The sequence below is a fragment of the Paramisgurnus dabryanus genome, chromosome 22 (genome assembly GCF_030506205.2).
Source record: "Paramisgurnus dabryanus chromosome 22, PD_genome_1.1, whole genome shotgun sequence".
NCBI lineage: Eukaryota > Metazoa > Chordata > Actinopteri > Cypriniformes > Cobitidae > Paramisgurnus > Paramisgurnus dabryanus.
Window position 1 is genome coordinate 22165610 of NC_133358.1, and position 16188 is coordinate 22181797.

General features: G+C 39.6%; 2 protein-coding genes across 2 annotated transcripts in view; one reads left to right on the forward strand and one right to left on the reverse strand.

Annotated features, from left to right (window-relative positions):
* Positions 1 to 4372, forward strand: part of pola1 (polymerase (DNA directed), alpha 1) — a 56139-nt gene extending 51767 nt beyond the window's left edge. Inside the window, exon 37 of the mRNA XM_065258266.1 lies at positions 3421 to 4372. Within this exon, the coding sequence (XP_065114338.1) occupies positions 3421 to 3560 (140 nt within the window). The 3' untranslated portion in view covers positions 3561 to 4372. The remainder of the gene's footprint in view (positions 1 to 3420) is intronic.
* Positions 4373 to 7488: 3116 nt separating this feature from the next.
* Positions 7489 to 13792, reverse strand: arxa (aristaless related homeobox a). Its single transcript, XM_065258267.1, has 5 exons — positions 13472 to 13792; positions 12406 to 12955; positions 10501 to 10546; positions 8715 to 9040; positions 7489 to 8614 (listed from the first exon to the last, which is right to left on the reverse strand). The coding sequence occupies exons 1-5, from the start codon at positions 13653 to 13655 to the stop codon at positions 8359 to 8361; spliced, it is 1362 nt and encodes a 453-aa protein (XP_065114339.1). The 5' UTR covers positions 13656 to 13792; the 3' UTR covers positions 7489 to 8358.
* Positions 13793 to 16188: the final 2396 nt, after the last annotated feature.

Here is a 16188-nt window from a genome sequence, read left to right on the forward strand (position 1 = left end):
CAAACTTAATTTTAGCAAGTGTTACAACTAACCCCCTGCCTGTTACAATTAACCCAACCTATGGGGTAAGTTGTAACGTTTGCACTTCTGTCACGTTCGGTTTAATTGTTCAAGAATGGAAAGTACTAGAAACAAACTTCAAATGTTCATTTGTAGCAGAGATGTGTGTGTTGCTTGTGTACAAATATAATTAATCAAATTCAAATATTTTTTGAATGATTGAGCCAAAACCAAAAAGCGCTAGGTTGTGCCCCACTCTCCGCTACAAATCTTTGGTGCCAAGTGGCCGCTTGACTCCCATCCTCCTGTTCGACTACCTTCGTTCGTGTTCACAGTAGCCCCAAAACCCCAGATTATATCGCACACACGCATTGTGTCTGCACACAGTATGCGTGGGGTGCTTTTTCTTTGTGTGTATATCCACGTACGCCTGTGCGCGCGTGTGTGTTAGAAATGAGACATTTAGATGCAGACTCTCCGAGTCTGATCTACATGTAAACCACAGTCCTCCGCCTGATTGCAGCTACTGAGTTAAATGTGGAGGCAATTTCATACACGGCAGGAGTCCTTCCATAATAAAACAGTTTTTTCTCGAGTTTGGAAAAATTAGATATCCCATATCAATGAGTTTCAAATCGTGTTGAACTCTGATTTCATTCTTTTCATGAAGAGCAATTCATAACGTCTTTTTAAGCAAGCCCTTTGCTCCCAGCGTTCCATATTTCTCTCTCTCTTTCTCTCTGCCTTGCCTTCTCTGTATCTTTTGCTCTTTCTAATTCACTCTCTCCCTCCGCCGCGTCTCGTCTTTAAGTGTGGGCAGTGTGATTATGTTCAGGCAGTAATGTAATTTCACTGCATTGATAAAATAGAAATTGTCCTTTATCTGTGTGCTGATAGTGCTCAATTTGCAGGCGAGCTCCTCTGCAACCTCTTCAGGGCGCGATGCGCGTGCCCTCCCCGTCCCTCCTCCCCCACGCTCTGCTTGCCTTGAGCTGCTGGAAATCCGCGGGTGCGATTGTCAAATCAATTATTCATTCTGTGCAATTACACTCGCACAAAGAACTTTTCTCTGCTCGGAATGATGATTAAATTAAAAGCTATTCCAGCTGCCTGATAACATCTAATAGAATATTCATAAGCAGCCCAAATGGAATGTATGATCCCCATTAACTTCATCATGCTCACTTAATTACATGCTTGTTATTGTATTTACACCTTGTTAGAGCACATGGAAGCTGATACACTCTCTCTATCTCTCTCTCTCTCTCTCTCTCTGGACTGGCTTAGCCAATACCCGCCTTCTATTTTCTCCTCCTGTCTGTGTTCTCCTCGTTCTTTTCGCTGTCTGCTCCTTTATCCTCTCACGTCTTCCCTCTTTTTCCGTCGGTATCACATCTTTTCTCTCTTAAAAATGCTATTTATTTTAAACGCGACCCCTGCCGGGCTGGGAGGGAACGCTGGGTCTCTGACAACCTCTGTGGCTCTTAGGTTTCTTTTATACATTCCATGCACGGTGATTGAGGGAAAGAATGAAGAAGAGAAAGGAGGAGAGAAAAAATTATTTTCTCCCACCTTTCGAAAATGATGACATGATTGCTTTCCCTTGATCATGCATCATCATCTTTCTTCAACCCCCCCCCCCCCAGGTAAATAGTACCCTCTCTCTATTCCATGTGCCTGTATTCTGTTTTCTTTTTTGAGGTAAAATGTGTTCGATAATGGTAGATGATGCTACGGATTGTGTTTGGAATACCGTCCCACTTTTTTATGTTGGGATTTGGCCATTTTCTGTGTTTGACCTTTCTTCCCCATGAGGCAAATCTCTGACTCTGTTTCTACTACACCTGCTAATGGAGACAGGCTGTGATTGAATCCTAGACCACCAAGTGTGTGCAAAACACCGCCAAGGAGCAGAATCCTGTTTCGATATTTCCTGCTGTGCTTTAGTCTTTTGGATGTGGAATTGCGATATTAGACCATGGAAATGTTTTGCGTTCATAAATAATGCAGCAACGCGTTCGTTTTGCATTTGCAACTGCATGTGAGCTACCTCTAACCTGGCCATTAACATGCTCCAAAAAAGGTTTTTCTTGAATAAAAAAATTAATTTCCTTTCTTTTCTGGAAGGAGCCTTTTGCAAAGACTTGCTTTTTTAACAAAAGTCTTTGGTTAAAGGCTTTCATTCTGTAATTCTCGTTCAGTTCTGCTAGCTCACCGATGACTCCACTATCGTCTCTATGGTACTGAAGGCCCTCCTGATGGGATAAATGACCTTGGATATCGACCCGATTGCATGACCCCGTGGCCCCCTGGCAGAAGAGTCTATTTAGCTTCTGAAGACACCGTACCCCTCTCACCACTGCTCTACCCTCAAACTGTCTGGATTGCTGGTTCCTTATCGATTCTCAAAGACTTTCATTTGAAATGATACTTGATAGACCTCTCCAAGCACATGTCCGTGAGCGTAGTTCGATATTATTACTGATCTTTTTTTGAATCAGTTTTGCCTTGTTATGGATCCACTTCAGCCCCGACTGCTGCCAGTTCGTATGTTTGGGTTTGCAATGAGGTGGCTACGAATAAAAAACAAATGTGCATTTGGGGACATGCCAATCTGCAGTGGTCAAACTATCTTACCGTATCGCGTTCAATTTCACTTTTATCATGTCTTAAATTGACACTCCACTTTTTTTGAAAATATACTAATTTTCCAGTTCCCCTAGAGTTAAACATTTGATTATTACTGTTTTGGAATCCATTCGGCTGATCTCTGGGTCTGGCGCTACCACTTTTAGCATAGCTTAGCATAATCCATTGAATCTGATTAGACCATTAGCATCGCGCTCAAAAATAACGAAAGAGTTTAGATATTTCTTTATATATATATTTTTTTTTTGCTACCATAGATGCAGGAGGTGCCCGAAAATAGTCCCCTGCTTTTGAAAGATACTAAGGGGACTATTTCTGGTCAGTGTGTAATATCACTACGCCTGCAGCAGCCATGTTAAGGCAGCAAAGTCCTTGATTATTACGCCAGAATGAGAGTATAGTTCCTAGCCATATCGGCCTAGAAAATCGCAACTTCTAATTTTCCATCGGTCTTAGTACACGATGTAACTGCAGAAGAGTCAAGTTTTAAATAGAAAAAATATCGAACTCTTTGGTTATTTTTTTAGCGCGATGCTAATGGTCTAATCAGATTCAATGGATTATGCTAAGCTATGCTAAAAGTGCTATCGCCAGATCAGGAGATCAGCTGAATGGATTCCAAAACGGTAAGAATCGAATGTTTAACTCTAGGGGAGCTGGAAAATGAGCATATTTTCAAAAAAAGTGGAGTGTCCCTTTAATTTTTATGTAAAGCATTCATTGGCAGATCAGTTTGGTGTTTTTAACGAATTGTCCCATTTTCCTCCTCAGAGAGATTCAAGATTGGCTGGAAAGAAGAAAAGGAAGTGTACAGGAAGCTGAAGGATGTAATTGACAACGTCCTGGCCACCAGTGGATACTCAGAGGTCAACCTCGCTAAACTTTTCCAAGCTTTTACAACTCTCAAGTGAAGACCAACTATTTTGAAGAGAACTGGTGTGTCATAATATTTATGTCGCATCTGGGCTGCTCGTCTGCCCTAAGTGGTTTGGACCTGTTGGTCTGCTAGAACCCTTACAAGGCCGAAAAGTTGACGTTTTCTCTCTTTCTGTTGCTTTGATCTTTCAAATCCTGTTTGTTGTAAATACACATTGTGATTTTGTAATGTATGCTGATTTCTAGCTCTTTCATTATGATTGTAATCTATGGCACTATTTTGTGGCTGACGGATCGGCCACCAATTAAGGTCAGAGGTAACGCGCTAACAGTCATTCTAGATGTAATCACCAAACCTTTCCATGTTTGAGCACCTGTCACTTGCTCTAATCTGTGTTCTTGTGTTCCATCCCATTTAGCCTTTGTCCCGGTCTAATCGATGATGAATCTGTGGTAAAATGGCCACGATAAGGGGCTAAAGACACTCGCAGCACAGCCCCCCCTCTATTGGTACCACCACACACAGGGTTTTTACAGATAACAATCAGGAATAATGACAGGCAAGTTCATGGGGGGCTTGTAGCTATTTGAAGGGGTCTTAGTTCAGTAATGACTTCTCTACTACCCCCTTCATTTTTAACAGCACTGCAATTAGCCAATGATACAGAGGGATTTGTAGAGTTTCGAGCGATTGTTTGAACTCTTCTCGTAAATTTTGCTTGCGTCAGTGCCTAAAAGCTGATTTATGTCGTTGTGTTATGTATCTAATGTCTATTGCTTATATAACCGATTGTCTTAATTGTTTTTTTGATACAGAAACCTCAATAAAAGTATTTCATAAGACTCATTTTTCCCTTTACTCTTTGATTATAATATTTTGCCATGGCGAAGGGAGAAATGACATTTACACATTTGAAGAGAGCGAGTTAACTTCTCCAAATGGAAGGCTCCATTTTCAAGACCTGGAGAATGAAAAGCCAAGAGTGTGTGAAAGCGAGGAGATTAGTCCACTTAAATCGAGTCTGTTTCAAGAATGCGCCCGCTCCGCTCCCTCATTCCATGTGTTTATAATGACAGTCAGACGATGTCTTAAACCATTTCATCAGATGTCAATTTCCATAAATGCCCTGCTTGAAAAAAATCACCCTGCGACTAATGGCACCGACCTTGGAGAGTGCTTTCTTAAGAGCTACTTTCATGACAAACAGCATTTTGTGCTTTGTAGGCCTTTCCTGCCACTGCATTAAAAAAATACATCATAGGCCCGTATGTAATTTCTCTTAACATCTACTTCCAGCTTAGCATGATACTTAACTGATGCAGGTAGTTCCTTAACGTTACACCATTGCACTTTTGCGTGATTAAGTCGTTGCTTGATCTGGCCCTTTCAGTGAGACATTCCTTTAACCGTGAACGCGCGTTGTCGTGCCCGAGGAGGCTGTTTTCAAACCGGGCCACTCAATACCGACGAGGCTTTGCATTAATTTACCCCACTAAGCTAATAAGAATGATTCGTTTTTGTTATGCTAAGCTTTATTGCCTGTCTTTTTGACCAGAATGGTGGTGTTGAGCAAAGCGGTGGACAAGGTTCCCTTTGATGAGGGAATTAGTGCCCTATTCTTTCTCTATTATTCATGGCATCGCGGAATATGTAAGTACCCGTGGGTGTCAAAAGGAAAGCCGGCCCTATTGCAAAGTGCTCCTCTTGTTTCCGTGAATAGCAGGCTATGAGATGATAAACCGCTTAATACACTGGACTAATTGGATGAGGGTAAAAGAGACGGAGGAATTAAGGCACGCCAAAAGGGGACAGGGTCCCAGTGGCCCGCCATTCAGACCCTTTTCACTGTGATTTCTTACTATGGGAGACGAGAGGCTCATCAAAGCGCCTTTAGTGCTTTCGCCTACCCCCGGTGTCTCGAGCTGTATCGGGATGGAAAGCGTGATTATTCGTTGACTAGACCAGAGATCTAAAATCACGGGGAATGCATGTGGATTTTTAACCGTGCAAAGTTTTTAATTCGTGCGCGCAATAAGTTTAAACAGGTGTTTTGGCACCAATCCGGTCTGAACGTTGGCACTGAATCATCTATACACTCTCAACACATAAAGAGGCAAATTTAGTCTCCACAAAGCCCGTTTCTTCATTCATGAGGTGTAAGAAAAGAGTTTAAGAGAAAGTCGCCCTGTGCACTTCAGGTCAATGCCTCTACAATTGTGGCGAGCATTCCCGAGATATTACGAGCAAATTGGTTTGCGATTTATTAATAACGTTCACAATAAGATTAAGTCGTTGTGGAAAATCTCATAAAAATCCCAAGAAGTGGGCTGTACGCTCCAGTGGTCACTCCAAAGAGAGAGAAAAGCCCGTGCGCGCACCTCTCCTGGTGGTATGGCAATTGGTTTTCTTTTGCGTAATGCGCCTTTGAACATACATGTTTAAAATGGACCTGTTGCGTGGTGGGCGCAATATTTAGGCGAAATATTTCAGTGCTGATCCCCTTTACCTCCCTATCAGTCTTCATTTCGCGCTATTTCCATATCACTCTTGTTTGTGCGCGATAATGAAACGGATTAGCGCGGGTAAAACAAGAAAAAAGCGAAATCTTTTCAACGATAAAGGAGAAAAATAATCCTGGAGGTAATTTCACGCGATTTGGTTCGACACCATGGACGGGTCAAATGAGGGAAAATGACTTGGTTTGAATGGGGCGCATTGATTGCGGTAATGGCATCGCTTCTCGCGTGAGATCCAACGGAGAGGGATTTGGGGAATTAAATAAGGAATCCGAAAGAAAGACTTTTTGATCAACTGGTTGTTACTTCATTAATGACAATGGGACTTCGGTGAGTTGGGCATTTACAGATGTTGCGTCCAATTTAGCGCCTCTACAAGTTGTAGGGCCTGTTTTGTTAACAGACAGATGAAATAGCCGTGTAATTACAAGCCGACGCTTTTTACCTCACGAGTTGGATAATAGAGGCGCTATGAATACATAGGCTGATTTTGCATCTAACAGGCTAAATAAAATGCATTTTTTGTTAGGTTCAATATAAATGGTCACAAATAATTTACAACTAACTTTTGATATTCTTATTAGTACACAAAAATGTTTACCCATAAAATGTACATGTTTTAACTACGAATAAAACATGGCTGCTATATTTAAACTGTATGGTTACCACAAATTAACCATTGTTTTGCTACAGTGAATCATAGTTTAACCATGGTTTTACATGTGATAATTATTATCCCAAAAAAACATGGTTAATACACTTTTATTGTCATAAAACCATGGATAATTCTTGAGGTAGATGTGTGGTTGCATAGACTTAAGCTAGGCTACACTCAACAGCTAATTCATCCATGTGACCGCTTTAATGGTTTCTTATTAGAAACTCCAGACTCCTCATCGAATAATTGGCCATTTAACACAACTTATGTGGTTTAATTGGCCATTTAACAATACAAAAAAAACTTAACTTAATAACAGATAGCATCTCATGAGTATATGTGCTTAGTTTAAAGACTTTGTTTGCATGAAGTCGTGATAATGTTCATCAGTTCCCTTAAGTAGCCTATAACGAATTTGTATGTTAAAAACGATGACACACTGTCTGTTTTGATAAATTATTTTTCCACATATTTGTTAAATTAATACGTAAGGTTTACGCAGGTAGCCTATATTGGAGACAAAAAAACTAACGGAATTATTTGTTTTTACTTTGGTAAAATTACGTGCATAAATTGTCGTTTGTAAGTGGCTTTGGATAAAAGCGTCTGCTAAATGAATACATACCTTTTTTAAACATTAAACATGATTATTAGCTAAATAACCCTTTTGGTAACTCATCATATATTTTATTTAATCCTTTAAAGAAATGTCATTCCTCAATCTATTGCTAAATAATTTGTCAATAAGCTACACCTTAAGAAAAGTAGTGTTTTTTTTTAAATTCGCATTATCTTTTGTAAATAATACATGAGGATTTAAGTTTCACCAGTTTCTTTTATTCTGTCTTAACTGGCGCGCGACAGGGAAAACTCTCACTGAATAGCAAAAAATCCCCGGCCTGGATTTCAAGCTCTCTACCGGGTAGACATAAATAATCATCTAAAAATCTAAAATTTCCCAAATCAATCGAACAGAGGATGAATCTACTTGAAACCATTCCTACAATACTACACGTTTCGAAATAAACTATATTTAGTTGTTATTTCGCCCCCTTTCATTCTTTGTTAAACAGCTATATACAGTATACCCTTAACAGATCAGTAAACAGGCTAAAATTTTACATTTTCACGTTGTTCATCCTTAAAACAAAGCATTTCTTTTTTCATTATTTTTCACCTAAATATCTTATTAACATAAAACAAAAAAGTAAAGCTGAATCATCAGAAATTTGATGTGCTAATATCGAGGCCAACAATGAGTGAATGCATGTGGATTCAAGATTAGTAAAAGTCATTTTCGGGCTTTGCAGGTTGTGGCATTTCCCTTTGGCATATTGACCCATCTCTGCTTCAGCACTGAGAGAAGACTAGGAAGAGATTGTGAGTTCTGTATTGCAGTGCAGTTCCGATGATTCTTCTCTTGTGTGAATTTACCACACTTCCTCCTGACCCAAAAGACTGGATGGATATGACTTGACCAAGCACAGTCTCCCTAAGAGATGCCTACGTTACACTCAAAAACTCAGGAGTAATAAGGGCTTATGTTTGGTGATGATGTCCAGTGTCGGGAGGGTCTCCAGTGTGCTATAGTGCTATATGGATTTGGTCGTGCTTTGTTGAGATGGTTTTTTATATTATTTGTTTTTTAAGCAGAAGGATCAACACACTTCCTTTCCTGCAGTGCTGGATGGCAGAATGTTTAGCTGGGTCAACTGGGCCGAATGTTCCTTTGCTTTGAGGCGCAGAGCTGCGATGCTGGATGCCCTGCGGTCAGCGGCTGTGGAGGATGAGGAAGAAGGTGGTTCTGGCAGGGTTGCCGGTGGCTGCACCGGACTCTCCACCGGTGGTGCGGCTTGGCGCAGTAGAGCAGCGGCAGTGGAAGCACTGGTGAGGGGACCCATACTTGAAAACAGTCTAAAGAGTCAGAAGAGAGAAAGTTTTTGTGATGCACTAGCCTGCAAAACCATAACAACTTCAGGCTTTTGTATACAATGATGGCAAGTAGTTTATATACCTGCCAAAAGTGGGTCCGATGAAGGCTGGATGCCTGAACATTGCTGTGCCCAGGAAGGTTCCTAATCCGAGGGGTGTGGCGGGTTGGAGGGCGGAGCTGTTGTGAGGTGGGGCCAGACCTGGGAATGCAGCTGCTGCTGCGGCTGCCGCAGTCCATGCTGACTCCAAAGCAGGGTGAGGGTGAGGTGGGAAGGGCCCTCCATCCAGGTAGTGGCTCAGGGGGTGAGCAGCCGCCAGTGGCCCGGGAAAAGGAAGGCCCGCTGGGTGAGCCTGGACGCCTGCTTTTTCTCTCTTCCTCCACTTTGCTCTTCGGTTTTGAAACCAAACCTATGAATTAAGAAAGAAACGTTATTGAAGGGCATTAAGTTTGACTGACACTTGTTAACCGGTGTTCAGATGAATGACTTTTAGAATGATTAAATATATAGTCGGGAAAATGCTCGTAGGCATTGCATCCATAAAATGTATTAAATAGCAGGCCTTCACATTTCTGATATACCCATTAATATTCCACCTGACAGTTTACATGGTCGTTTAAGCATGAGCTTGTCGCTTCTGTTCATGTGCAATATTTGGTTCGCTTTAATGAAGTGACAAATAGGCTGGAAGTCGAGGGTAATTACATGGCCCCAAACTTACGGTCTGTTACCCAAACTTTGCTAATTAAAATCTGGTTCGGGCGAATGAAAAAACAAGGTGGAGCGTGGTAATTAAGAGTCGTGTTAACAAAAGATGTCAGACTAACAGCTGAACGGCATCCAATAACAATTAATGCACTTTAAATTAAATTCCTCTAAATGCAAGTAAGGCTATTTAACTTTCCCACGACCCCCTTCCATCCAGCTAAACTCTGCCAGGTTTTGCCATAGGAACTGCACACCAGAGCTAATAATGAAGTAAAGTGTCAACAGAAGATTCAACAGGGACCTTGGCCCCTCACAACTGTTTTGCATTGCACGGCCCCTGGGGAATTTATTAGCTTTATCACCTCCTGATAGTGCCTGTTAAGTGATTTGTTCTCCCACATCTCTAAATTGACATCTGTTGTTTTACACGGGCAATAACCCTAGTGGCTTCCTCGTGTTTGCACTGTCTCTTTGGTTATGAGAGTTGGGCTTGAACATGCGAGCCACGCTTTGAATAGAGAAAGGAGGGGTGGCAAACACCCTTAATAGTCTCTCACTCGTTCCAAGTGCAAAGCATCGGATCAATGCCGGTCTATTGCAATCACAAAATGGGAAATCAAATAGCATTATCCCCCACCCCTCCCTCTCCCCCTCGCTGGCGATGAGAATTCAAACACCATTTTCTCCCTGGAATAGCAGTGTTTGCTCTCTCGCTAAGTGCGCTTTTATGAATCAGGGGCGTCTGTGTAATTGCCGCTAAAATGTTCGCTCTATTGTGTATAATAACTTTCGATAACAGGAAAGACCTTCCCATGACGCGTAGGGTCATTTAACCAAGTTTACGACTGTCACTTTAAAATGAAATTAAATATAGACTAGTTCTAGACCATTAGGTAGATTGTCTTAACATCTAGCCTATAAGTAAGCAAATTTAAAAAATTCATGGGCCTACATCTTTTAGTTAATATTTACCTTCACAATATTGACATGTTCCCTTTGATATAAGCGAGTTTTCATTTGAATCACTTTACAATACATTAAATTAATTTAAATTAGTAAAGGGTTTCGTTGCTGTAATACAGTACATGGTACAATATGAATTAAAATTATTTTTTTTACTGAAAAAACAAACAAACACAAACGTGTGCAGCATGCACTTACTTGTACGCGTGCTTCTGTCAGGTCCAGCCTCATAGCGAGCTCCTCTCTAAAAACAGAAAATAGATTACCAAAATGTGTGCAAGAATATTTTTTTTTTTCACAAACAGTAAGAAAACAATTTTGCCTAAATTGACAAGAACCTATGAAAGCAATTTGGTGCTGATGAGAATCGAACGGATAACTTTTTTATAATGGGTCGTTTCTTTGGCCGAGGCTTTAGTGCACTGTAACGACATAATGATGGAAATAATGGCATCCAGACTATTATATGACAATTGAGCATTTACTGAAAATATACCTGACTAAATTTAGGACAATTGTCCGCTTCTGGAATGAACCACATCAATATAAACATCGATATTTCGTGATCAACACCGAAATTTATGGTGAAAGAAAAATATAAATTTGCCTGTTATTATTGTCTGGGGTTTTTTCTTCTTACATTTAATGGGCTTATTTTGTATGCCATATTGATTGATCGTCTTTCATGCATTTTCAAGACACAAAAACGTGTCTGAGAAGCAAAATTGTGAAAATAATAACACGTGCAAGTTGCCTTATTATAAAACAATAGTGTTTTTTTTTTAATAAATAAAATTGTATGTGCATATGGAAAACTCCTAAGTATGCCTATTATTACAGCATTTGTGTTATTTTTAGACCTCATTTAATATATTTTTATTTTTACAATTTTACAATATTTACTACAGAAACCGTTATATTTACAGAGGGATTATCTCGGTTTAACACTTGGACGAATGTAAAAATTAGTAAATAAGCTTTTTAATAGGATATACTGACTCTTCTCTTAGTCAGGTACACTCTAAACAAATGGTGCTAAATAGTACAAAAAGCTCTAATCAGGGGAACCATTTTAGCACCTATATTGCACCTCTGTAGAACCAATTGGTGCTATAGCACCACTCATGGTTCAACATAGCACAATATGGTTCTACAAAGGTGCTCCGATTACGAACCAGTGAACCACTTTTAGTGCTATTTAGCACCATTTTATCAGAGTGTTTTGTGCTTATAATCACGCACAAATAACATATACAAAAAGCTCATTAAAGCCCGTATTTTATTTTTATTTAATTTCTTTATTTTTGACGGTAACAAATTCATAAAAAAGCACCAGCATGTTTAACTAACTGACCCATAAAGAAATAAATTGTATAAGGACATTAAGCGAGCCTGTACGAGTTAAATGAATACTGCATATTGCGATATCTACTGCACAGAATAAGAGGTGTATCGGAAAACATGTTAATATATTAATAACTGTTTCTTTGATATATAAATATTAATCTACAATAATTACGTTTTCTACGCAGGTTTTGTTTCATGTATCGATCCTGTTTTAATTTATCAGTTAATTTTAAGTTCATATTTTTCAAGTTACAAATATACATTTTGGGCTATGTTTTTAACAAATATTTATTCACAAAACCTAATTGACATAAATTAAACGTAGATCTACATAAATGTTGCATTTATATTAATTAAATGCTTTAGTAAAATATTTATATCCGTAATTTAGTCAGTAATAGTTTTTGTTTACAATATGCATTAATATGAATATTAAATATAGTTTACAGCGTGCATGCTTACAGTACGATGCTGAATATTTTCGTTTTTTATTTATTTGTTATTTATTTTGACGAAGAAATTGATACAAATTTGAATATTATAAATGAAGGCTATATTTTTAAGAAGCCTACTTTTTTTAAAGCGATGCTTTTGCGTTGTGTGTTTCAGTTGTAACATTAGATTTTAGTTTTGTGTTTATGTCACCATTCCTATTAAAATCTGAAATGTAGACTCTCTGTAAACAACATTTTTGCTGCACAACCTTATAGCAACCGGTATAATGTTACGTAACTATGTACATGCTTCGGTATTTACCTGGTGAACACATCAGGGTAGTGTGTTTTCTGGAAGGCCCTCTCTAGTTCCTCCAGCTGGTAGCTGGTGAAGGTAGTCCTGTATCTTCTCTGCTTTCGTTTAAGCATCCCTTCCTCCGAGTCGCTGCCGGCAGACAGACACACACTGTCCTCTCCATCTTTTACATCCCCATCGTTGTGCATACTCTCTTCATCCTTTGGAGACAGTCCAGCGTCTCCGCACGCCTCCTCTTTGACAACATCCTCTTCAAACTTCAGGGTGCTGAGCTCAACCAGCTCCTGGCCTGTGTGCTCGGGGCTCTGGCCTTCGTCGGCCTGGCTGAAGGGCGCATTCTCTCTGTATGATTTGCTACGGCTGATGCTCACTTGTGGTGCCTGGCTGATTTTGAGACTTTCACAGGCTTGGTCCAGCAATCTTTCCCTCTCACTTTTCTCTAGGTGCTCGTGAAACCCCCTCCCGACGTCCAGGTACTTCCCTCCGGGGCCGTAGAGCCTGCGAAGTTTGGGTGGCAGGTGCATGTCCGCATCAAAAGAGTTCTCTTTAGATGTGACTGTAAAAAATCGGAGAAATGTTATAGTTATTAAAATGCGCATTTTTAAATGCATGAAGCTCAGTACATTCCCAAAACATATTATATTAAATAATATTTTTACATTTCAGTCCAATAAAATAGACGATATTAAAGCTGCGGTTTTTATTTACTTATGCATTTGGCAGACGTTATAATCAAAAGCGGCTTAAAGTCTATTTCACTGTGTGTTCTTTGGGAATCAAACCCATTGACATTTGCGTTGTTAACGCAATGCTCTACCAATTTAGCTACAGTAACTGCGTATCCAGTTTTATTACATTTTTTACTTTAGCGAAAGTTCCAAACTTTTAGGAGTTTATTTTCGATTTTCACGCCCCAGCTGCGCTCCAAGGGAGTGTTGCGTCTGACCAGGACACTATTTCTGTACGCATTTCCCAACTATAAAGTAAAATGCGTAGGAAATCATTTCAAATTTCTAGAAACGGCTTCAAATGAAATAAAAATACGCATAAAGTGTAAGCAGTAGATGTTTACCTTCAGGTGTCTGGTGTTGGTCCGCTCTGACGGGTGCTGGCAAACTTTGCGCTCCCAGTTGTCTGACTTTGCACGGGCTTCTTCTGCCCAGTATACTGTCTATGCAGTACGAGGAAAGCACGGTGGGCGACTTGCTTTTACATTCACTTCGGTCGCGGTTGTCGTCGTCGTATTGACTACTCATATTTGTATCGCCTAAGATTTTACTCGAGCAGGTGACTGGTACACTGTCGTACTCTGAAATGTCTCTCTTGCCTATCTCACCCTGGCCGTTAATGCCATATGCACTGATCCGCAGTCGCTCCGCTCTCCATTCTGTTGCATTGACGTGTAACGCAAATCTGATTGGCTCCCAAGGGAACAAGGGGGATCTTTATATATTTTTCTATTAAAGTTAAACGGTATGAACTGAGCGAATGTTGTAATGTATTACGTGGGTTGCAGAATGAACACCTCCGCATTTTGATTAGAAATTATATTATTATAAAAATACTAAATGCATAGAAAAACAAACCTTAGAGTAGAAATCTTCTGATATGTCTAAAGTAGCAAAAACATATTGAAAAAATAATTTTATGCATGCTATATCGAGAGTGCATATTATTGATTCTTATTCAAATTCAAATAAATTATTATTCCTTGTTGTTATTTTGTTTGTTGTTGTTGTTATGGATGTTTATTTTTCTGTAACATTTTTTACAAATAACAGCCAGTTTAAAAATACACACCATAAAAAGTCTTAAAAATAAATTTTATTTGTGGTTCCGTCAAGAACCTTCAACAAAAGCTTCTTTGTAGTCGAAAAGGTTTTGGGTATAAGAAAGAAATGATTATTTTAAGATATTTAAAATGTTCTTTGGAGAACCAAAAAAAAAATATTTTATGACATTGCTGCAATGGACCTCTTAGCATCTTTATTTTAAGAATGTATAGTTGAGAATCTTGTACAAATGGCATCTTAATCGTTGTGCCATAGGCTACCTTTTAGTATTTCAAGAAGATACACATGACGAGCCTAAAAAATCGTTCACCTGGTCATCTAGTGCGTACACGCACATATACACACACCTCACCTAATTGCCTGTCCTCAGAGTGAAAAGATCAGATAGCCTCAGATGATTGACTTAAAAAGTGAGGGTGGTGATAATGGGCCGCTGAGAGCGTACTGCAGGCAACTGGACTCCACAAAACTGGAGAGACCGATTGAGAATGTAATTTTAAATGAAAGTCTATTTAACCTGCTGCGGATGGCATGACCCTAACCGCAGATCAGACCCATCAATGTTTAAAGGGTCGTTTTCACAATTCAATCCCAAACTTGCAACGAAGCTGCAATTTACTCACTCTTCTACACTGTATGGTGGTATAGTAAGAGCAGGGTCTTGGAAATGTATAAATGAGTGCTCTTATACACATTTGTAAAAGTTTAAATACTTAAATACCTTAAATGCGTTTATTTGAACTGTGTTCCTAATACGCAGAGCATTCATATAAACGTAATAGGTTCGATCCCAGGGAAATGTATACCTTGGATGGACTGTAAGTTGCTTTGGATAAAGCGTTAACCAGATGCGTAAATAGAAATGAGTGTACAAAAATGCTTTAATAAATTGCATGGACAACAATAAATCAACATGAAAATAATTTGAATAAGGATTGTCTTGCCAATTACGACAAATCACTTCTCTCCTGAAACTTCTGCAGCAACTAGGAGATCAACAGAACAGAATAATGACAATAATAACAATATACGACATTTTCCTCGTTCCCGAACAGCCGCGTAATGCAGACGGGTATTTAAAGTCGCTATGTAATTTGGGGGCACAATTTGATTCATTTATACGCGCTCTGTTATTAACCCAAGAAAAGAAATGTCAGGGACTATTACCGCCAGCAGGACATCCGCGCTTTGTTTAAATGCACTAATTACACGCACGCGTTTGGAAAAAAATGCGCAATTTTCCCATATTCAGTCCTGAGACTATTTAGCGCTCTACGTGCGGGCAGGCAAGCTGTTAGTGGGTGCCAGTCAGTTTCACGCTCCTCTATTACCCGATACCACAGTGTGTCATATTTTCACAACAGCCTAACTTGATAATTTCTACAATCGTCTTCTGTTTTGCAGGGTTTACGTGGCCCATAATCCGTTGGGTTTTGGCTTCGCTTATGCAAACCACCCCCTGTTCCCATAAGCAGTTCTTAAACTGTAAGTAACAGTATGTGACACTTGCATCGTTTCAGAGATGTTATACCAGGCAACAGCTGTGTGTCTAAATCTATTCTCACAGTCTTATGGGAGTTCCGTGTTTTCAAGCAGCGCCATCTCCTGGTGTTAACAATATCAATCTGAGACATGGGTGAAGTAAAACTAAAGTAGGCTATATGTTAAAACATCAGCCTAATTCATGAGAAAGCTTTCCACTAACTCTCATTTTAGTGCTTGATAATTAAGTTATCATTGCATAATGAAAGTAAACATTACATTAAAAGGTGTTTAGGATTTCTTGTGAGCCATCCGTCCATTTATCAACAGCTTTTGCACGTTTTAATTAAAGGAGTAGTCCACTTTATAGATGGGGCCCATTGACTAACCATAGTATTTTTTTCCTACTAAAAGTCAATGGTCCCCATTTAAAGTGGACTACTCCTTTAACTCTGCTTGTTTGTCTGTCTGTCTATATCCCGTTTCGTGTTCCTCCATCCAGATTTCCGTCCAC

Coding starts and splice junctions, on each gene's coding strand:
- arxa (XM_065258267.1), bottom strand. CDS start 13,655: ATGAGTAGTCAATACGACGACGACAACCGCGACCGAAGTGAATGTAAA. Junction 12,956..13,471: donor CCAACACCAGACACCTGAAG/GTAAACATCTAC, acceptor GATTTTTTACAG/TCACATCTAAAGAGAACTCT. Junction 10,547..12,405: donor TACCCTGATGTGTTCACCAG/GTAAATACCGAA, acceptor TTCTGTTTTTAG/AGAGGAGCTCGCTATGAGGC.